The 23,401-nt window shown below is 37.3% G+C and overlaps 1 protein-coding gene and 1 non-coding gene across 2 annotated transcripts; one reads left to right on the forward strand and one right to left on the reverse strand.

Annotated features, from left to right (window-relative positions):
- Nucleotides 1-14,341: 14,341 nt before the first annotated feature.
- On the reverse strand, nt 14,342-14,413 carry TRNAT-UGU. Its single transcript has one exon. It is a non-coding gene; the product is annotated as a tRNA-Thr (tRNA).
- Nucleotides 14,414-19,278: 4,865 nt separating this feature from the next.
- Nucleotides 19,279-20,248, forward strand: LOC109165099 (protein FANTASTIC FOUR 3-like). Its single transcript, XM_019313754.1, has one exon. It carries the CDS (start codon nt 19,398-19,400, stop codon nt 20,175-20,177), a length of 780 nt encoding a protein of 259 aa, XP_019169299.1. The 5' UTR covers nt 19,279-19,397; the 3' UTR covers nt 20,178-20,248.
- Nucleotides 20,249-23,401: the final 3,153 nt, after the last annotated feature.

Genomic DNA, 23,401 nt, shown 5'->3' on the forward strand with positions numbered 1-23,401 from the left:
GGGACAATTGTAAATGGTTATTATTTCTTTCCTATGCACTTGTTTTCATTAAAGTGTGCCCATATATATATATATATATATATATATATATATATATATATATATATATATATATATATATATATATATATATATATATATATAGATTTTGAATCCAGTGCACCCCCTAGTCAGGTGAGTTCGTGAGCCCACATCCTAATCGTTTGTTTTTTATTTTGAACGGCTCAGATGTGATGATTTGTCATCTCACGTGCGCTGTGTGTGTATGTAGATAGGGTTTATTTTGTACTTTCGCATTGTCTTTATTATGTTAAGTCTTTATTGCCGCTGGTTTTATGGGATCTGCAGAGTTTTATTAGGAATAACTTTTGGTTTCTCTCCCCTTGCCGTGGTTTCATAGTCTTCGCCAATCTCTATCCATTCGTTCATCTTCCCTTCGCGACATCTCCTTCCGGTACACAGGGCGTCTGAGTCTTCTTCATGGCGGGTTCAAGCACTAGACGGTTTAAGCTATTTAGGGGCAACTCTTCCGATTCCATTACAGGTATTTCGATTTACCTATCCTTTGTATTTTTTTTGGAGTTATTTTTGTTTTGATCTTGAGAGGGTTTTATGTTGATCCGAAGGTGTTTGGGTTTTCATCGAGGGGTTTGTATTTTTTTGGCGTCGTAGTTTGTGTATGTGTGTTTTTTTTGGGGGTTTTCACCGGGTGGTGGGTATTGGCATTGACCGGTGTGTTTACGGTGGTGCGGGGTGGCGAGTGTGGCGGTGATGAGGGTAGGGTTGGTGGAAATATTGTTTGTTGGTATTACTGTGTATTTTTTTTCCCAATTTCGCTATGTGCGTAGGGGGTTAGAGGTGAATGCACTATAGTATACCCTTGTTGTGGCTTTATTTACTATGGGTTTGTGTGTACATAGTCTGTGATTAGTGCATTTTTTTTGTGGGGGGTAGGTGGGTTGGTGGTCATGCTAATGGTGTTGTAACTGGTCTGTGTGTGTTTTACTTCGTATTGGGGGGTTTTTTTTTTTATATTATGCTGAGGTTAGATTTTTGCCGGTAAAATAGTTCAAATTATTTTTTCAAGTATGCTATGTGCGTAGGGGTTAGGCAGTGAATGCAGTACAGTGTAAACATGGTGTAGCTTTAATTAGTATGGGTTTCTGCGTAATGGGTTCGGTTTGTGTTTGTTTCGTAATGAGTTTTTTTTTTTAATTTTTTCAATGAGGTTGGATTCTTGTTGGTAATGTAGCTTGCTGTTTTTTTTTTTTTTTTTTTTTTTACAAGTGTGCTATGTGCGTATGGGGTAGGAGGTTAATGCATTATATTATTTGTAATGTACTGGAAATATTGTTTGGGTATTTGTTGGTATTACTGTGTATATCTTTTTTTTTCCCAATTTCGCTATGTGCGTATGGGGTTAGAGGTGAATGCAATATAGTATACCCTTGTTGTAGCTTTATTTACTATGGGTTTGTGCGTACATAGTCTGTGATTAGTGTATTTTTTTTTTTTTTGTGGGGGGGTACAGGGTTGGTGGTCATGCTAATGGTGTTGTAACTAGTCTACGTGTGTTTTGTTTCGTATTGGGATTTTTTTATTATGCTGAGGTTAGATTTTTGCCGGTAAAATAGTTCAAGTTGTTTTTTCAAGTATGCATTGTAATATGAACACAATTTTTTAATGTTTCAGACTGTGGCTGCGATATATGCTGAGAAGTCCGATGCGTTAGCTGGAGTTTTGGAGGACATGACCCACTTTATGGAGCTCCATGATGACCTCCTGGGCCTGACTTTGGAGTTCGATGTGTTAGCTGGGGTTTCTGACTTTGGTTCCCCTTTCCAAGTAGTTGGTGTTAGTTTTTGAATTTCGACCTTAACATTTTCGTAATAAAGATGTGTCCTCCAGTTCCACTTAATATTATCATGTGTTTGAAAATCCCAGCACCTACGCACATGCGTATGCTACTATCATGCACACACTTTTTTTTTTTTTTTGCACATGCCTATTTCTTCATATGCACAAGCCTATTTCTTCATATGATTTTGTTTTTTGTACAGGTGATATGCACATGCCTATTTCTTCATATGCTCTTGTTTTTTGTATTTGGTGTGTGCATTTGAGTGTTATGACGTGTACAATAGACCACATGACGCAAAGTTCCATTGCAAAAAATTTGCACACGCCGTACCATAAAAATGCACACACAAGTGTAAATAACAAAACTAAAATAACGACACGGACCACATCATGCAAAGTTCCATTGCCAAAAATGCACAAAGTTCCAAAGCAAATGTTTGTATCTAGAACTAAATTAATTTACACACTGATCCAGTTCTCAATCAATTTTTAGGTCATCTAATTTTAATTAAACCTTCTTGCTCAAGAATCGCTTGGTTCACGCACCAACCAAACAACACACACGCATCAACCTAACAACAGAAACGCAAATAAACTAAATGAGAAAGACAGAAAAATATAAATAATATTGCCAATTAGCAACTAAAACACACCTTATCTTGCACACGGTAAGATACTGCTACGCACAAACAGCCACACCAAACAAGGCAACCCCCAAAAAACGCATCAACACGAAAACAGTGGTGCACCCGCCTAAAAAAAGAAGAAAAAATAGTTTGTTCACCAACTGAACACGCACACGCTATGCACATAACAGATATTCTAGTTCGTCCACCAACCCCCACCCCCCTCCCACCATCCCAGCGGAAAAAACCCCAATATTCAGCGTATGCACAGACGATGGCATGTAAATGCACTTACCCGTTCGTTTTCTCCTCAAAGCCTTGTTCACGCCAAGTTCACCTCATCAGCCTTTGTAGTAATTCAAAGTATTAATTTACATCCACAAACTCCCTAATTTAATGCTACAGATTCCAATAATATTATGTCCATAAATAAATTAGAATTACAATTACTAATATATCCTTTACATTGGAAAATGTCCTTAACTACTACCCTAATCTCTTATAATCTTAACCATTGATGAAAATTGAATCAATGGATATTAGGAGGCCTCATGGTCTCATCTATTAGAGGGGGTGCACCGGATTCGAAGCCTATATATATATATATATATATAGATTCCGGATCAGGTGAGGACCTATCCTTAGGTGAGGACGTGAGGACTAATCTGATCCTTTCATTTAATTAAGTCAACGGCTATGATTTAATTATATGCAATGAATTTAATTTTTCGTACTCAGTTTGTTGTGCATTCGTACTCAGTTTGTTGTGCATTCGTACTCAGTTTGTTGTGCATTCATTCTCAGTTTGTTTTGCATTCTGTCCCAGTTTGTTATGCATTCATAGTGTGATTGTTGTGCATCCATCCCACTTTTTTGGGTAGTGCGTTTTTGTTTTGTCGTAGCCTTTAGATCACTCAAAATGGATGATCTGGATTAGTCCTCATGTCCTCACATAAGGATAGGTCCTCACCTGATCCGGAACCTATATATATATATATATATATATATATATATATATATATATATATATATATATATATATATATATATATATATATATATATATATATATATATATATATATATATATATATATATATATATATATATATATATATATATATATATATATATATATATATGTCTTGGATCCCGTGAAGACCCATCACTAGGTGAGGATGTGTGGACTAATCTAGAATGTCCATTTGGATTGGTCTACAGGCTACGATTTTTTGAATTTTATTAACTAATGCATCATGGGCATTAAGGTAATTTTTGACAGTTTTCTTTAGCATGGGTAACTGCTTTTACGTCTCTTGAGTGTCTTGAAACGCCTCCATGCTTCAACCAAAGACTCCATAGATCCTAACTTGAACTCTTGTACTTGCTTCCTTACCTTCATGGTTTTGGTGAGTGGGAAAAACTCGTTCATAAACTCCTTGTGAAGTTGAGCCCACGAACGGAAATGGTTATCATCTTTTGAGTAAGCCACTTTGATGCTTCTCCAATAACTAAAAAATGCATGGGAAGAGATTGAGCATTATGACTTTGTCCTGCACACCATCTTGCCGAAACATTATGCACGAACGGGCAAATCGAGTTATATGTGTGTGTGGATATTTATGGAATTCAAAATAAAGAGTGCACAAGAGCAAAGCAAGTAAACAAGTAAATCAAATGGCAAAAAACGGGGTATAGATTGATCTTCCATAGCAATGTGCTTCTAGTGTCAAAGCTATGAATTGTGTACTTGTGATTACTGGATTCCAAGTGAGGTTTTTACCAACGCCATAGACATTTTAGGTCCTTATGGCCTATAATAGTGCAATGAAGCACCTGAGCGTCAACATTACACCTATGAGTCATTTCATCGAACACCTTGTCTACACCTCATTCCGGACTATGTCCTCTAGGATCTAAGGCGGGAAAAACAAGGGGAATTGAGGCGTTATTAAACTAACAATCTCTTGTTAAGAATGATAGATCCTAGATTATCTAAGGAATTGGGCCCTAACTCCAAAGATATAAATCAATCTTTCCACTTCCAACATGAAATCAAACAATATTCACAAACACAATTCCATTTCATAAATTCATAATCAAACTAGCACATTGCAATGAAATCACAATTCAATTCCTACAGATTTAGCCACTCATGATTCAAGATTGAAAACACAATGAATTGAAGTAAAACATTGAGATGATGATGAAATTGAGAAATAGAAGATGAAAGATTACCAAAATTCAATCCAAAGATAGAATCCAATCCACAATTGAAAAGAAATTGCACCAAGATCAAGAAGTGTTGTCATTACTCCTCACCCTAGAACACTTCCTCTCTCTAGAAATTGAGAGTGTTTTGAGATGATTAAAAATATATAAGATGATAAAAATTTAAAAGTGATAAAAAAATCCCTTTCTACAACTGAATTTCTCCCTTTTAAACTAGATTCCTCGGGCTTCCAAGCTTCTCGAGCCCCATATCACGCCCGCCTCACGATCGTGGCCAGGGTCACTTATCGCGCCCAGGTGCCCAGCCATGACCATGATTTGTGTCACGACCACCGTCACATTAACGTGCGAACTGCGAACTAACATTAACGTGCGAACTGCGAACGTGTGAAGGATTGCACCGCAACAACTACATGATTGCACTTCTATGGCTCCCAAACATGCCTAGAGGACATTGCGGTGCAATCGTATCCAGGTGCGGTGCAATCATGCAGTAAGTGTGATGCAATCCTTCACAATTTCGCAATTCACAGGTTTAGGTTGGTTCTCCCTTAGAAAAAAAATATTCGTAGGAGTTAGTTCGGAAGTTAGAATAAATTTTCAGGGTGTCACAGTTGAGTGTATTCCCATGAACTTTGTTAAATATGGAACAATTATAGGTGTAACATGTTGTGTTAACAGCTTCAGCCCAAAACCTTTTAGGTTAGCCAAAATGAGCAATCATTGACCTTACGACTTCTTTGAGTGTGTGATTTCATCTTTTGGCAACACCATTTTACTATGGTATCCTAGGAGCTGAAAGTTGATGGAGAATATCGAAATGACCACAAAAGCTTTGAATCACTTGATTGATGAATTATGTCCCTTGATCTTACCTAATCTTCACAATACTTGATCCTTTCTCATTTTGCAGTTACTTCAATAGCTCGAGCATTAAGCTCTCGGTGTCATTCTTCTTTCTTAAGAAGATTGTCCAAGTATATCTAGTGTAGTTATCTACTACCACTAAAGTATACTTTCTACCACTTAGGCTTACTAGATCAACAGGCCCAAATAAATCCATGTGAACAAAACTCAAAGGTCTAGAATTTGTATCACTAGATTTGGACTTAAATGAAGATTTGATTTGTTTCCCCTTTTGACTGGCTTGACAAAGCCTATCTTTATTGCAAGTCACATTTGGTAGTCCCTCTACCAATTCTCCTCTAGCTAGCTTATTTATTTATTGGCTTAAAGTTGAGGTGGTTGAGCTTGTTGTGCCACTCCCAACTAAGATCTGAATTAGCTTTAGCTACCAGGCATACATTCGGTCTGGTCGAATCCCAATCAACTATACACATGTTCTTTCTCCTCCTTGCGGAAAAAACAACTTCACCATTCTCCTCACTGATTATGCAATACTCGGCCTTGGAGAATTCCACCTTATATCATTTGTCACAGAACGGACTAGTGCTTAGAAGGTTGAACTTCAACCCTTCCACAAAAGATACATCCTTTCTAGTTAGCCCGTTCCTTGAGACATCACCAATTGCTTTGGTTTGTCCACTTGTCTCACCACCAAAAATAACCTTAGGACCACTAGCTATTCGGAAGATGCTCATATTTGACTTTTCACCTATCATGTGCCTTGAGCATCCACTATCAACGTACCAAACAACCCTGTTAACCTGAAATCAAAAACTAATTTGATTTAGGCACCCAAACTTTCTTTAGTCCTTGCTAGTTAGTGTGCTTAAGCATCCATTTGAACCTTGAGCTATTTAAACCAAGTCTCGTTCCAATGTAGTCGTTAAAAAAATTCATAATCACAAGGGGTACTGTGGAAATTTTTGGGATTTTTAGGTCTATTTGAGTTTTGAAAATGGGGTTTACACACATTGCTATACACCCTATAATAGAACGTTTGCTTGTGCCTATGAAACTATTGAAATTGCGCTTTTGACATCAGTTCATAGCCATAAGCCAGTCCTTATCAGAAGGGAATAGCCATCCGACGCCTCTCAATGGTTATCTAGATGACCTCTGCCAACCTTTTGGGTTTACCATTCGTAAAGCTACGACTCTGTCTATTCAGCGAATGGTTGTTAACCGAGTAGTTATTAGGCTTACCTCTTGAATGATTTCCCTTCCTTGGTTGAACATTCGTGGATTGACCATTCGGTCCTCTGCCACTCGGTCTGTTCCGATTGGTGTTTTGAACACTGTTCAGGTTACCGTTAGACGGTTTACCTTTCAAAGGTTTCACAGCCTTTCAAGTTGTGTTACCTTTTGGTTGACTGCTCATTTGTGGTGCCTTGCCTTTGTCAACTATTCTTGTAGCTTCAGGTAGCAAGGGTTGACCTTTAAAAAACACAAAGTTTAGACCTCTACTTGTTGAAGGGTCTATGGGTTTGGTCAATAAAACATGTGAGAGTGAGTTGGGATTATAGCCTAGTCTGGCCTTATCACCACTCGGCCTTTGCTCACCCACCATTCGGTCCATTGTCTTGGATAAATTAGTGAAGGTGGCTATGAAGCCACGCAATTTTTGCACTCTTACCTCTCTTGTTTTGCACTCTTCCTTGAGTAAGAGAACTTGCTTCTCGAACAGACTTATCGTGCTTATTATCTCAGAAGGTTTGAGCACAATGCTCTTGAGAGATTCGTGTTCGGCCAATAGTCGAGCATTCTCTTCTTTCAATTTAGTTTGAGTGCTCTTAACATTTTTGAAGTACTTCATCAGTTTAAAGACTGAATCAATAAGATCTTCATCACAGTTAGAATCAAACTCATATTGGGTAGAAGAGGACTGAGAGTTTACCTCTTCGTCCTTAGCCATTTACCACAAATTTTCGTTTGACTCTTGTTGGTTGAGTAGGTAGATGAGTCCCTTCTCATCTCCTGAGCTTTCGTTCTCTCACTTGAGCTTGAGGTGCACAGTTCGTAAGTCACCTTCTTGGTTGACACTTCGGTTACGAGTGCTTTCCTCCTTCTGTCACCTTTCGAGTGACTGGCCGAGTGGTTATGTGATCGAGCGTCTACCACTCGTCTCTCCTGGAGCACTTCTCAAGTTGCTGTTGTTGTTGGTATTTCTCGGTTGGCCTTGATGCTTTCTCACAACCGGATACGGGCATTCTGCCTTGTAATGTCCCGGCTTCCTGCAATTATAGCAAAGTACATGCAACTCCTCGGAGTCTCTACTATTTGAGGTGGTCAAGCAAGGCGAATTAAGTTAAAATCACGGTAGTATTTTTGTAATTAAAACTGTGCTTTTAAAAATTCTTGATAGTGCAATTTTCAATTAATCGAAACTGCACTCAGAATCGTTAATAATGCAATCACATGTGTACATTATTAGTTTTCGTCATATGTACTATCAAGCGTTTTCAAATGTATTGTTATAATTATAGAAATTCCATATTGGTTTTTTTCTTAATTTCCAATTCTTGATCAACCCAAATTAATAATTGAGATTAATTCCTACATTTTGAATGGTACATACATGTGTTCCCACTTCAACCCTACTCTATTATATTCTTTAACTTTAGTTACGTTAAAAAAATCTTTGATTGAATGATGGAGAAATAGTGTTGACTAAGACAGAGGAATTGAGAAGGACTCCATATAACATTCCCAAATCAGATCAATGGACAGAAATCTTAGATGATGATGATGACGACGACCTAGCCAACGAACCCAACAGGGGGAAATTGTGGAGGCTGATTTCATCTTACTTTATTCTGTAAAAAGGCTTCTAGACTATATATATATATATATATATATATATATATATATATATATATATATATATATATATATATATATATATATATATATATATATATATATATAGAGGCGGGTTCAGGTGCGGCAGTGTCTTACGGTGCGGTTATTTCTTACGGTGCGGCAACACCAATAGTTCACCAAATATGCACCATCAACGTTAGGAAATACACCACACAAAACAGAGTAAACAGAGCCCTGCATCACCAAACACACACCATTAGGTGTGAGTAAAAACACCATACACTGTTCGGAAATACACCATTGGGGGTGGTGAGTTATATGGTGTGTTTTTTTGAGTCTGTGGTGTATTTTGTGATGTTTTATTACATTTCATTGGGGTGTGTTTTTATTACACTGTTGGTGCATATTGTTAACACTGTTGGTGTATTCTGGAATTTGACCGCACCGCCGCACCGTAAGACCCCGCCGCATGTCTTACGGTGCGGCAACACCAATAGTTCACTAAATATGCACCATCAACGTTAGGAAATACACCACACAAAACAAAGTAAACAGAGCCCTGCATCACCAAACACACACCATTAGGTATGAGTAAAAACACCATACACTGTTCGGAAATACACCATTGGGGGTGGTGAGTTATATGGTGTGTTTTTTTGAGTCTGTGGTGTATTTTGTGATGTTTTATTACATTTCATTGGGGTGTGTTTTTATTACACTGTTGGTGCATATTGTTAACACTGTTGGTGTATTCTGGAATTTGACCGCACCACCGCACCGTAAGACCCCGCCGTATATGAGCGCTCTTCTATATATATATATATATATATATATATATATATATATATATATATATATATATATTATTTTGAGAATATAAAACACTACTTTTTGCATGCATAAACCTCCGTACGTACACTTCGTTGTTTAGCAGCTAAGTAACTAATAACAAACCCAAATACATATATACATTCTCTCTGCAAGGGTTTTTCCGTTATCCTTTCCACAGATCATACAGAGAGGATGTGACACCCCGTAAATCTAAATGCTCATTGGGATTAATTAAGGAATTAATCCTAGCCTTCCTTGGTAATTTCTTCCTAAAATCCTGAAATTTCATAGTTGAAGGACTAGAAATTGACTAGTCTTCTTGGTGTACCTTGTGTGTTGTACCCCAATCCCTTATTCATCCAAACCTTAGTGAGGGTAACTTGGTATTTTCACTAATGAGAGGTGCTCATGTTTACCTAGCAAGACCTCTTGTCTTCATTCCATGCTAGCCAAAGTTCTAAAAACTCTCCAACCTCTCTCTAAAAGAATCCTAGCTTGCTCTCCAAGTCAAAAAGGGAACTTCCAAGCTTTGCATAGTCTTCCACCAAGATTCCAACTTTCCAACATTACAAGGCTAGGAATGGTAAGATTTATCCTTCCCTACCTTTTCCTTACAAGATGCCTCCATCTTTTCTCTAAATCTTTCTTCTACCTTGTGGGTTTTGGGAGTTTGTAGAAGATCTAGTGGTGGGTGAAGTGCTAGGTTGATCTAGAGGAGCTTTGGTCTTGCTTTGAGGTTGAAGAATGTGTTCTTGGTCTACAAGAGGTAACCCATGCTTTACAAAACCTATTTTATTACTTATATGATGATTTCTTAGCTTCTACATGTGATTCTTGTGTTGAAATGTGAGATTTGATGCATTGTCTTGTGGTCAGGCATGTTTAGAGCTTGTTTTTAGGGTTCTTGTATGCCATTGCTTGGCTATTTCTTGGGTTCAAGTCATATTGTTGTATTGTGTGAGATTTTGGGTGTTTTGGACTTGAACTTTGCCTTAAAAGTGCAAAATCGCGAATGCTGAATTTTAGGTGCAGGGTGTACCCGCGGGTGGAGGTCCACCCGTGGCCCCACCCTCAAGGAACATATGTGGGGATTGCGGCGATTTGTTCCCCGTGGTCCATTCTTCTTGGTATTTGATGTTTTGACCTCCCATTGTTAGATTATTGAGCTTTTGTGAGTCTTCTTGATGTTTCGTATGTCTAGAACGATGAGTTAGGAATCCATGTTAGGATTTGGTGTCTTGAGTCGTGCTTATGATCCAACCTTGTGATTCGTTCGATTGATGTTGAGTCTTTATGGTTCATTGGAACTATTTTGGTTTGCCCGTTTGATATGCATCCTAGTCTTGGTGTCATTGATGCTAGTATGTGTTGTTTGTCCCTTTCTATTAAGGATTGGCAACTCGTGTTGCCAATCATATTGATATTGGATTGAGGTTCATTGTTGTTGTTGAGTATCGTTTCATGTCCTTCATTGAAACCCCTTGATTGAATCCCTTGATGTGATCTCGTGTGTATGATTATTCCTTGATTAAGCTATTGTTGAGCTTATCCGTTGTTGTACACACTTTGTGTGGAATCTAGGTGTTGTTGTATCTCTAGATTCCGTGTGTTTTGACTCTTGTTGGGATGATGGATTGATGTGATGAGATGTTTGAGCTGGTAAAGTGGACAGTGTGGGACTTATGTGTGAACGGACCGGTAGTGAGGCTCCGGATGGCCGTTTGGTTACTTGTGACTTGTGGGCAACAGGGGAAACTTATCCTCGTTGCCAGAGATGGTAACTAACCCGTTGAGATTGGAATCTCAATAGGGGTGTATACACTTAAAGTTATTAGCTCTGTTTCCATTGGACTGCGGTCCCACTATGAATCGAGCCGTGGTGCTGACTCCATGGTATATGAACTTGGAACTGTGAAACTTGTGATGTGTAGTTGATGTAGTTCACTGTGGCATGTAGTTGCCAATATGTGATGTGTATCCTTTGCAAATGAGCATGTCTTGATGTATTCTACTTTGTGATCAGTAGAATACATCTCGAGTTGTATTGGTTACAGTTGGTATTCTTGTCTTGTTGTTGTCGTAAGGATGCTGACTTCCTTTTCCTTTTGAGAGTGTGAATGAGTCCTTGAAGTTGACTTCTCTCTATGGCTTTTGAAATGATATATACTGTGTTCCGTTTCGAAAATGGTTTTGACTTATACTTATCTATATATGCTATTTAACGCGTGTTGATGGGTTACAAACAATATTCGCTGACCGGTTGTTATCCCCAAGTTATGTTTTCCTTGTTCTACAGGTTTTGAGTAGAGACCCAAGAGCGCAAAACTTGGAGCTTTAGTTAGTTTTACCCTTTGTCTAGACGTTGTGTTTGAGCGGCCTGTGTGCCTTGACTCTTTTTACTATGTTGAATGAATGGTTTTGTTTTCCCGCCTGTGCATCTTTAGTAGTTAAGATGTGGCATAATGCCCCCGTATAGGCTTGCTTCCGCTTAATGTTTATCGATGTTTAGACTGTTTATCTCTTGCATCTACGTTTTGAAAATATGGTAAAATCGGGGGTGTTACAGAGGAAGTCCAAGGCTGCTATAAAACAAAGACACTGTTACAATGTCACAGTCACGCACATTGAGCACAAACCTCACGCACATTAAGTACAATACACATGCACACTAAGTACAAAACTCACGCACATTACTCACCCACACAACCGCACGGAAAGCTATATCCGCACCTGAACCCTTCCATATATATATATCCACACAATATATTGTTGGTTTTACGGCCTACAAAAGCCGTTCAGCAGGTCAACACTACAGTAAAATACTAGGTTAAAAGGAATAAAGTATTTAGTAGAGAAAAAATAGAGTAACGTTACTTGATTGAAAAATCTGACCCTTTACAAGGTGATCCGGCGGTATTTATACAACGAGGTAGATCCTCTATAACGCAAAAAGAAGGAAAAATAACTAAAATTATGCTTTAGAAACTACTAAAGCCGGCACATTAATTGCCTAAAATAAGAAGGGAAACTACTTGCAGCTCAAGGAAAGAATCTACACAGTATTCGCATTTAACCGCCTCTGGGACGCGCACTCGGTCAGGGACGCTCCGACTGCCCAGTCTGGTCACCCGTCGGATCAACTAAGTACCCGGTTAGGGACACTCCGACCAACCAGTCTGGTTGCCTGCCCAAGCCAACTAAGTACCTGATCGGGGACACGCTAACTATAGAGCTTGGTCGCCCGGGTGCCCGTTACCGTTGTCACTTGCGAATGGGCCGCCCTTCCTCTTGAACTACTATGTGTCTTCAGTAGCCAGGACTGGTTACCTATATTCTTCCAGGCTGAGTGCCCGATTGGGGGTATCTATCACTAGTCCTTCACTTTTCTTAACTCTAGCCGAGCGGCGACTCAGAAAAGTAGAATAAAGACCTCCAAGTACAGCACTCGTGCTCCCGACTGGTTTCTCGCCACTCCCTTTAATTGAGATAAGCACGCAGCCTGGCACGCACTTATATGCTGACTGGTCTCATTATTTTCCTTACTGGTTCTGAGAATAGGTACGGTCGCTGACATGCAATTATGGCAACTCCTCGATTCCCCCTAGTTACAGTCCCGAAGCATGTCTTTTCGTAACCGTCTTGTCAGCTGTTACGTCTCTCCCCCAACCGTCTGATGGAATACACGTGTGGCAACCTGGCCGACCGGATATACTTATAAAGAGTCATGCCCATCACCCATTTCTCGTTCCGCATTTCTGCCCTCCTTTATCCCAAACCTCCAACAAACTTCCTTTCTTCTCCCTTTTTGCGGCGACCTTCTTCCTCCTCCTTTCTCTGGCGACCGACGCCCTACCCCTTCTGAAGTCAGTTCCGTCATCCCTTCGCCCTTCGCCTCTTCTTTCTAAGGTTAGCCTTCTCTTCCTTTCCTTCCTTCTTTCTCTCATTTCTTGCTATGTCTTCACCGTAACCCCCCGCTACTTCTACCTCCGATGCCTGTCAAGGCCAAACCTCTAACCCTCAGGCCACCACTTTTCTCCCGGCGCGCGGCCCAGGGCCCCACCTCAATAGCCCTTATGGACCCTCCAATTGACAGGGAGCCAGGCTACTTCTAGGATTTGGAGTGGTCGGTCACGTCAGCCGCCGCTCTATTCTGTCTGAGGTCGATTTCCTACACACCCACCGGCTGTTAGACACCGTGGCGGTAATTCGGCATCCCTGCAACCGGTTGGTGAGCGATCCCCCGAAAGGTGGGTATGTGGGGTTTCACTATGTACCAGTCAGTCCGCTTTGGATTCTGGGTGCTGATTTTCCTTTCCTCTCCCTACTCCTACGGTACTATGGCATTGTATCCGGTCATTTGGTGGCCAACACCTACCGCCTCCTGGTCTCCTTTCTGACCGGTGAGTGATTCCAACCATTGTTGTTAATTGGTTGTCTTTATGTAAATCATAAGATGCAAAATCTTAATATAAAAAAGTATTTGGAATTTTCACTGTAGACGACAAAGATGAAAAATTCCTACGCTCTAATTATGGCCTTATGGGCAATGCTGAGTGGGTTAGTCGTTTAGTCGACAGTACACCAAAATCTGAGGAAAGGGACCTGCAAGATTATATTATTGTCTGGGAACACTTGAGTTCCAAAAAGTATCAGACAGCATGGGCTGCAACGTAACATTTGATATATTGTTCAAAGACATGAGCACGCTAATTTAGACTGACAAATTAAAAACATATGAATCATGCACACAACCTTGTCTTTAGAAAATTAAATTAAATTCTTAATTTTCTTCTGTCTTTAATTCCCATTAAATATTCTTATTTCCTGTTCTATATTTGTTGACTTTAACTTTTAATTATAAGAAATGTATATATTACATAGCTAGAGAAAATTCTATATATGAAACTACATGCAGTTTCATGACACATCGTATTTAATGCGTGATGAAAAATAATCTATAAACATAACACTAATTCCCACCGCTGTCACATTGTCTTTTTTTTTTTTTTCAAATATTGTGTAATGCACCAGTGCAGACAAATACACTCTCATCTCACACACATGTTTGCCCCCATGCAGGATTGAACTACAGACCTTCAGTTTACAAGACTGACGCTCTACCACTGAGCTATAGGGGCTAGTCATTAAAAGCAATGTTTGTTTACTTTTTTATCAAATTACCTAATTATTTTATATTTTTATCAATATGTGAACGTAATTAATTACTGATACTATATTACAATCATTTCTTTCAAAATAAGAGAATAGTCATTCTTCCCTTGAATTTGGGTTTTCTGTATGGAGTTATACATGTTTGGAACTCTTCAAAATAGAGCCTAGAGCACTATTATTATATTTTGTTAGAGTTAAATGTAATATAATTTTTGGATATTATTATTATAATACTAACAATACGTCTGTTTTTACTCTTAATTAGCTTATTCTCTAATTTTCTATTTTGATTTTTAAATTTCAAAAAATACACAATTAAATGTTTTTGTCTTCTTTCGGCTGTGAGCACATAATCCACATAATAATCACTTTAATACGTGGTGGAGAACTGATTATATTGTATTAACTGAACATGATTACAATGAGATCAGATGATATGAATATATACAATAGAGAGTAACAGTGTGACAAGTATAAGAAGTAGAGAGTCATAGTGTGACAAGGATAAGAAGTTCTAAACAGACTCAAATACAGAGTCCTAATACTCCCCCTCAAGCACAGTGTATACTAGTAACCTGTAGCTTGTCCTTTAGGGAAGAAAATCTAGGTCCAGACAGAGCTTTGGTGAAGATATCAGCAAGTTGATCCTTTGTGGAGATGAAGTTGACTTGGATATCGCCCGAAGCTACTCGATCACGAACAAAATGATAATCAATCTCCACATGCTTGGTGCGCGCATGAAAGATTGGATTGGCACTCATATATGTAGCTCCTAGATTATCACACCATAATTTTGGAATGGAAATACCCGGAATCTGTATCTCACGCAGTAATGACATAATCCATAGAACCTTAGCACAAACATCTGCAAGCGCTTTGTATTCAGCCTTAGTGGATGACCTGGCAACAGTTCTCTGTTTCTTGCAAACCCAGGATATAAGATTACTCCCCAAGAAAACAGCAAAACCACTCGTGAATTTTCGATCCTCAGGACAACCAGCCCAATCAGAATCAGAGAAGGCATGAATGTCTCTAGATGAGCACCGTCGTATGCGTAAACCATGATCAACTGTTCCCTTAACATACCTGAGTACCCGTTTGAGCTGCTCCCAGTGTGACATGGTGGGAGCATGCATATATTGGCATAACTGATTAACTGCAAAGGATAGGCCAGGTCGTCTGACAGTGAGATATTGCAGTGCTCCAGCTGGACTCCTGTACTGTGTGGGATCATCATATAAATCTGAATTGGAGGGGACAGTTTTCAAGACAGAGATAGGTGTAGAAAGGGGTTTGCATTCAGACATTCCAGCCCGTTTTAAAATATCATTCATATACCGTTGTTGAGATAAAATAATCCCATTGTCACTCTTAACTGTTTCAATTGACTCTTGTGTGACCAAAACGTTTACAAATTTGACACGGATCATCATAGCACCAAAAACAATTGACCCCCGTGTGACCAAAACGTTTACAAATTTGACATGGATCATCATAACCACGTCTGCCATGCTGCTGAGCTTGATGCGGATTACCACAACCCATGAATCCTAAGCTGGACGGCGGCGAAGACGACTTCTTTGAAGAGATCATAGACGAGGTTTCAGAGATCAGAGGGATGAGCTGTTGTGGGGATCACCGAATTGTGTTTTTTTTTTTTTTGGAACCCTAGCTAACTGATACCAGATGAGAACTGATTGTATTGTATTAACTGAACATGATTACAATGAGATCAGATGATGTGAATATATACAATAGAGAGTCACAGTGTGACAAGGATAAGAAGTAGAGAGTCACAGTGTGACAAGGATAAGAAGTTCTAAACAGACTCAAATACAGAGTCCTAATAGTGGTAACAAAACATTAGACTTACTAACCTCCAGCCATAGTTTTCTATTATTGATGTTTGAGTGCTTTATCTCTTGAATATGAGTCCCTACCTTGGGGTTGTTGTAGAATCAATGTGAATAGAGAATAGATTTTTTCCTCAATTCTCTCATTACTCTGGATTATATATGAGTCGCTAACTGAGCAATGAGACACTACAAGAATAAAGACATTTAGTGACAAATCTTTTGTGACACTTCATAATTTAGTCACAAATAATTTTTTTTTTTTTTTTGTAACAAAAAAGTAATTCAACACCATTGTATAGTATAATTGTGATAACTTTTTTTTTTGTCACATATAATATGGTAATTGTGACGACTAAGTATTTGTTATGAATAAGTTGTCACTATTACTAGAATAATAGTGTCGTAACATGCGTTGTCACTATTTGTTGTCACTAAATGTATGTTTATTTTGGCGACATTATAATTATGGCTGGAACGAATGTAATTGTGACAAAAAACAACGTTGACACAAATTTTTGTACTTTTTTTGTGACAAATAGTTGTTGGTCACTCTTGTTGGTAATATTCGTGACAATGTTTTTTGTCAATAAAAATACAATTGATTTGTACCATTAGAAATGAGAAACAATTGTGAGAAGAAATATTGTTGTCACTAATATTGTCATTTTTTGTGATGAAATTATTACAAATATTTGTGACGCTCTATAATTCCGTAACAAAAATTATTAAATTGTAACAATAATTGTGTTGATTTTTTTGTCACTAATTTATTATAATTGTGACGAGTAATTAATTGTTAGAATGACTTCATCACTACAGTTAAATGGTTGGATATTGTGTGAAATGAATGTAATTGTGAAAATACATTTTATAATCACTCATTTTTAAATGTTCTTATGTGACAGATAAGTTCACTATTACTTTTTTTACTAATTTGTCATATCAATTTTTTTTTTTTTGAAAATAAACATGTATATGTTTAGTACCAACAATATATTTCAAAAAGATTTATTAAAATTAACCATTCAAACTCAAAATATATATTTTTTTTTTTGGAAACCTTCAAATTGAAAATATAAAAAGTAAAGAATTCGAAAGTTATAAATACAAATTCATATAGTACTCAATCATCATCATCATCACCACCTTCCTCATCTTCAGATGTTGGAATCTCATCATCTATCATTAATAAAAGCATCTCCATCACTATCAATTTCATCTTCTTCGATACTCATGGTATGAACATTTGATGAGCTTACTTCAACAGTTGGAACATCCAAATCAGGCCTATGCAATACCATAACATCATTATTATATACCTTCCAAATTAGAACCTTGAATGGTAAATGTGATACCCAGTTTTTTTTAGCCCTTCTAAATTCTTCTTTTTTCGATTGATCATTCATTTCTTTTCTAATGTGAAAAGAATTTAGAAGAAGAAGTTGCAAAATTTAAATAAATCGCACAAACAGCTTTAGAGAAACAAGCTACTGAAATCAAGCAAATTTTTGCTCACTTAGCAAGTAATCAAGTGCTTCAAAATATGCTAAGCAATCCATCTCCATCAACTACCTCAAATGAAGAATAATTAAAATATTTTATTTTAAAACATTTTTATTTGATTCAGTTGTATTTCTTACAAAGTATATTTGTTAGAAAATGATGTCTTTATATATATATATATATATATATATATATATATATATATATATATATATATATATATATATATTATTTGATGAGTAACATTTGTTGAATGAATTATTTTATTCTAAATAATAATTAAATTAAAATATTTAATTATGACAAAATTTTGAAATAAATAATTTTATATTTTGTGCATTTGGCTAGTATTATTTGGAAAAAGAATTGTGACCAAGTAATGGTCACAACAAAGTAATTATTGATACCAATTTTTTGGTCACTGATAATCATTTTTGCATCAAGAACAATTCTCACAATTAAGTACAACTATTGTGACTAAAGTGTTGCCACAATAAAATAATTAATTGAAACGATTTTAGTTGTCACTAGATCAATTTTTTTTAATAACATATTTGGTCTCAAATTATACATTTATTGTGACAACTATCATTATCACTCAAATACTACTTTTAGTGTAAGTAAATATTGTCACAAAAGTAGTGAGTAATTGTGATAGTTTTTCAAAAGTCGTCACTACTACAATAGTGACGGATGATATAGTGACGACAGGTGCCGACTTCAAAAATTGGTCACTAATTTCAATAGTGACTAAAATTGATAATTTCGGCGACAACTTTTGTTGTCACTAAATGTGAAATTTCTTATAGTGAGAGTACTTAGGAATTAACCCTTATACCTACATCTCATCAATGTACGTGAGTAATTACCTGACCAAATACTAAGCTTTAGTCAACCTAAAAAGTTTACACCACATAAAATACTTAATAATAATAATAATAATAATAATAATAATAATAATAATAATAATTAATGGAAACCGTTACATCTCTAAATTATTATAAATTTATAATTATTTCTCCAAAAATCAAAGAATATCTCCAGGTAATAAACAAAACTATTCCACACATCATAGTACATGAAATAAAATAGCGAGTTGCTACCCAAAAAGTAACCAAGTAAATAAAGCATGACTCGTGTCATGAGTTTAATTCTTATCAATTAATCTTTTTTTTTTTTTTTGATCGATTTAGATAGTGATGATAAATTTCCTATCATCCAAAAGAAATGCTGGTACAATATAGAATATTTTCAAGCCTGTCAAATTATATTTGTACATACTAACTTTATTCCTTTATTATTCATGTGTGTGGCATCAACAGTAGTATAATTTAAGTGCTGCTTAAAAGCCTCTATCCCCCACCACCACACACTTTGCCTCTTCTCACATTAAATTGTTTTTTTGCACTACAAATACCATCTCTTCCCTTCACAATTCCCCCATTCAATCCTGCCTTATTTCCTCTTTGCACTACTACTATACAAAGAAACCACAACCCGGCCTTCATTATCTATTAGTTGTTTGTTCTCATCTTAGCTAGTTTCTTCACAAACTAACCCACCATTTAATCAAGTTCTTGAATAATCCACCATGTCAACCATAGCATATAATCAAGATAATTTGTTATCATGTTTAGAGTCTCAAATCATTGAGACAGCAACTCTGAAACTCAAACTGTCCTCTCCAAGATGTATAGATTTAGGTGGTTGGGGTTTCCTTCAAAGCCTCCCCAACACTTCCATGGAGAAGGGAAAACAACCCACATATGTCCACCCCTTGTCCAAACAATTTTCATCTTATTCATGTTCTAAGCTAAGCGAGACAAGCTTGAAACTATGCACTGAGAATCTGGGAAGCGAAACCGGCACCGACATCGCCGAGACCGCAATTTTCTCATCGGATTCTTTACCGGAGTCGTCGGCGCTACCTCCCTTGCCACGACAAGTTGCGGCGCCAAGAAACCGCAACAAGGTGAAAGGAAAACCAAAGAACTTCCCGCCTCCATTGACAACGTTAAGTGCTCCGAATTCCCTTCAGGTTAGGTCCCGCCGCGAAGGTGGTAGGCTGATAATCGTGGCCGTAGAGGCCCCACCAAAGCATGCTTACTTCCAAGCTGAGCGTAGCCATGGCCGCCTCAGGCTATCTTTTTGCTCTGACTCGGCCAAAACAAACGGCGAAGTGGATGGGACCTGTCGCGATATTACCATTGAAGATGAAGAGGAGGAGGAAAGGGACATGGACGGTAATATATTGGAAGCTGAGGTGGAAATGGGAATGGAGAAATATCAAACACTAAGGCGGTGCATGGAAAGTGGGCATAGAAACAAAGCATTGTGTGATTTAAAGCCTTTATGCGTTGCTACATCTTAATAAGTTCAATTTTTGTGTTTGATTTAAATTTTTTATTTTATTTTTTCCGACACATTTTTAGTTGTACTGTACGGTTGTACCTTCGATCTATCCGTCCTTGGCTCATTCAACTTCTATATTTGTTAGAAATATAGGTCAAATACGCCATCTAATATACACTAAAATACAATTAGGTAATTAAATTCAAACAATATGCAATTGAGTTCCTAAATTATCTAATTTCATACAATTAATTCAATTTATAAATTTTTCAGGTTTTTAACAGGTCACCTCAAATTTAAAATATTTTTATAAATAATTATTTAAAATTAATTATGTAAAATTAAATTAATTTTTTTTATAAAAAAAGTTGCGCCGGAGACGAGGAAGTTTTTTGGTCTCTAGCCGGAGACTAAGAAGGTTTCTTCGTCTCCGGCACGGCGGTGACCTTTGTTTTAAAATTAAATTGTAAATAATAATTTTAAAATTATGGACGCGACCCGTTAACACGATACAAAATCGGAAACAAAAATAACGGGTTAGTGTTTAGCCTTAACATGTCGCGGATCATTAACGGGTTGACCCGTTAAGAACCTGTTATGTTTCATATCTTAGCGGGTCAACCCGTTAAACCTATTAAGAACCCGCTTAACCCATTAATATTATCGTGTTAACTCGTTTACACAAACCTGTTTATAACATGCTAAGAACTATTGTCATTTAGGTAAGAACCATTGTCATGAAGGAGATTACAAAACATATTATGAACATGACTAATGATGAATTTACTACATTAGGCCAAGATCCTACACCAATTATTGATGCTCAACAATCTGAAATTTGAATTTTTGTTGTGTTCAATTTATTCTAACAACTAGCATGGACTTCTTTAATTATGATTTTTGGATGCTATTTTATCATTTTATGAATGTTATAAATTGATTTTTTTTTTTAGTTTGTTTGATGGATTGAATTGTAGGTTTTATTTTTATTTTTTTTTATATAACTTAACTTTAAATTTTTGTTTTTTTTTTTTTTTAAAATATATTAATAGGATTAGCGGGTTTAAACGGGTTTCATGTCATATCGTGTCGACATGACTCGAAACATGTTAAATAAACGTGTCTATCATGTCAACCCGTTAACAAATCGTGTTCGTGTTTGTGTTAAAAATTTGAACCCGTTAATCTTAACGCGTCGTATCCGTGTTTAGCCTTATCGTGTTCATGTCGTTATCGTGTCGACTCGTTAACGAGCCCGTATACACGAATTACCAAGTCTACATATGAGTTAATTTTTTTTTTTTTTGGTCCTAGACTTATTAGGAGTTTGACACATTTAGCCTACCATAAATAATTTTACCACATTTTATCAGACCTATTAAATATTAGACAATTTTAGTCCACGGTCAAAATCTACGTTCTCTCTCCGTAAAACTGAAGGATTTTTTTGTCCTTTCCGGTCTTACCTCTAACATCATCTATAGGAATGTAAATCTCCAGCCGTTTCATCACTTCTTTCTTGATGTACAATATTCGCCCGACACAAGGCGCAATTGGAGTCAGATTTAAGTCATGGATCAATGCACCGCAATATAGGCTGCAAGTTTGGGATCACTCATTGCCACCATTTAATTCTCTGATATGAGATTATCACACCCCTAGAGCTGAGTTGGAATCACAGAACAAAGAAACAGTGAGAAAGAGAAGTTTTGCAGAAAATTGGGAGAAGAAGTTGAAGAAGCTAGAGAGAAAAGAGAGAAATTTCATAGCCAAAAGTCATGCCCCTGCCTTCCACAGTCTGCTTCCTATATTACATTATTTTCCAAGCAAAATTAAAGGAAATAAAACAATAATAAAAGTTACTGATGATGCACGATGCGTGAAATTCTCACAACGGCTTCTGGAATATATGGCCAACGACTTGCTGCCAGCAGCTTCTTCATACGACACCGTTTTGGTTTGTGAGGTGGATCCCAACTACTGCTTCAATATTTCCCTTCAATGCTTGGTCTGTGACATTACCCCCTCCAACAATTGATCCTTGTCCCCAAGGATCAAACCTTGGAAACTGTTTAATCACATGATAATAATCTTCCCATGTAGCATCCTCCTTAGGCAAATTAGCCCATTGCACCAAGATTTGAGTAACTGCTTTGTTGTTTCTCTTCACCAACCTCTTGATTAATACAGCCACTAGTTCAGCCAATATTTGTCCATCAGGTTCGGTAAAGGGGGGGGGGAGGGGGGGTGGGGGTTCGCCCTGTAGTATGATTTCAGGGCCCGCTCTCATTTTAAGTTGGGAAACATGAAAGACTGGATGAATAAGAGTTCCTGAAGGTAACCGCAACTTATAGGCCACTGATACCACCTTCTCCAGTATTTGATAAGGACCATTGTATTTGGAAGTTAGTTTAACGTTGTTTCTTACTGCCACTAAAACTTGCTTGTAGGGCAGTATTTTGAGGTAACTGTTCTGAGCTTGCAGCAAGTTTCACTTAAGAGATGCTATCATTGCTGCCCTGTTGCTTAACCAACTTCCTGCTTCATCATTAGTTACATGTCCCAGAGCCAACATAGGAGGTAAATAATCATAAAGAGCCTTGAAAGGTGGAATTTGCAGAGAATGGTGATAATTGGTATTATACCAGTACTATGCTAAATACAATCACTTTGCCCAGTCTTTAGGCCTTTGGAAAGCCATGCATCTCAAATAAGTCTCAACACATCTATTAACCCTCTCAGTCTGACCATCAGTTTGGGGATGGTAAGCTGTGGATAAACTCAATTTTACTTGCAGCTGCTTTGTAACACCCCAAATTTACCAATACTTTTAAAACTTACATAAAAAAGGTAATTTCATTATAAATTCCCAAACAGAGCATGAACTAAGCATAATAGTCGGGGTGTTATGTCACACCTACATTTGAGAACCTATGTGCACAGGCTAAACTATTCAAACATAAGAAATCCTCAAATCGATATTCAATACAACTCCAAGGCACGCAGGCCAATAATTGAACTATTCTAACTAAGCCCAGGCTCTGAATAGCGCGCTCCGAAGCTAAGGCTCATTACCTGAAAAACATTCGGTATAACAACCGTCAGCGAATAATGCTGGTAACCCACTCCAACGCGTTAAGTACAATATAGGTAGATATAAGAAACTGATTTTGAAACTGGAATACATATATATACTTACAAAACTCTAATTTAAATCCGAGAATAGACTCAATCAAGCAATAG

The sequence above is a fragment of the Ipomoea nil genome, unplaced genomic scaffold (assembly GCF_001879475.1).
Source record: "Ipomoea nil cultivar Tokyo-kokei standard unplaced genomic scaffold, Asagao_1.1 scaffold0117, whole genome shotgun sequence".
NCBI classification, from domain to species: Eukaryota; Viridiplantae; Streptophyta; class Magnoliopsida; order Solanales; family Convolvulaceae; genus Ipomoea; species Ipomoea nil.

Coding starts and splice junctions, on each gene's coding strand:
- LOC109165099 (XM_019313754.1), top strand. CDS start 19,398: ATGTCAACCATAGCATATAATCAAGATAATTTGTTATCATGTTTAGAG.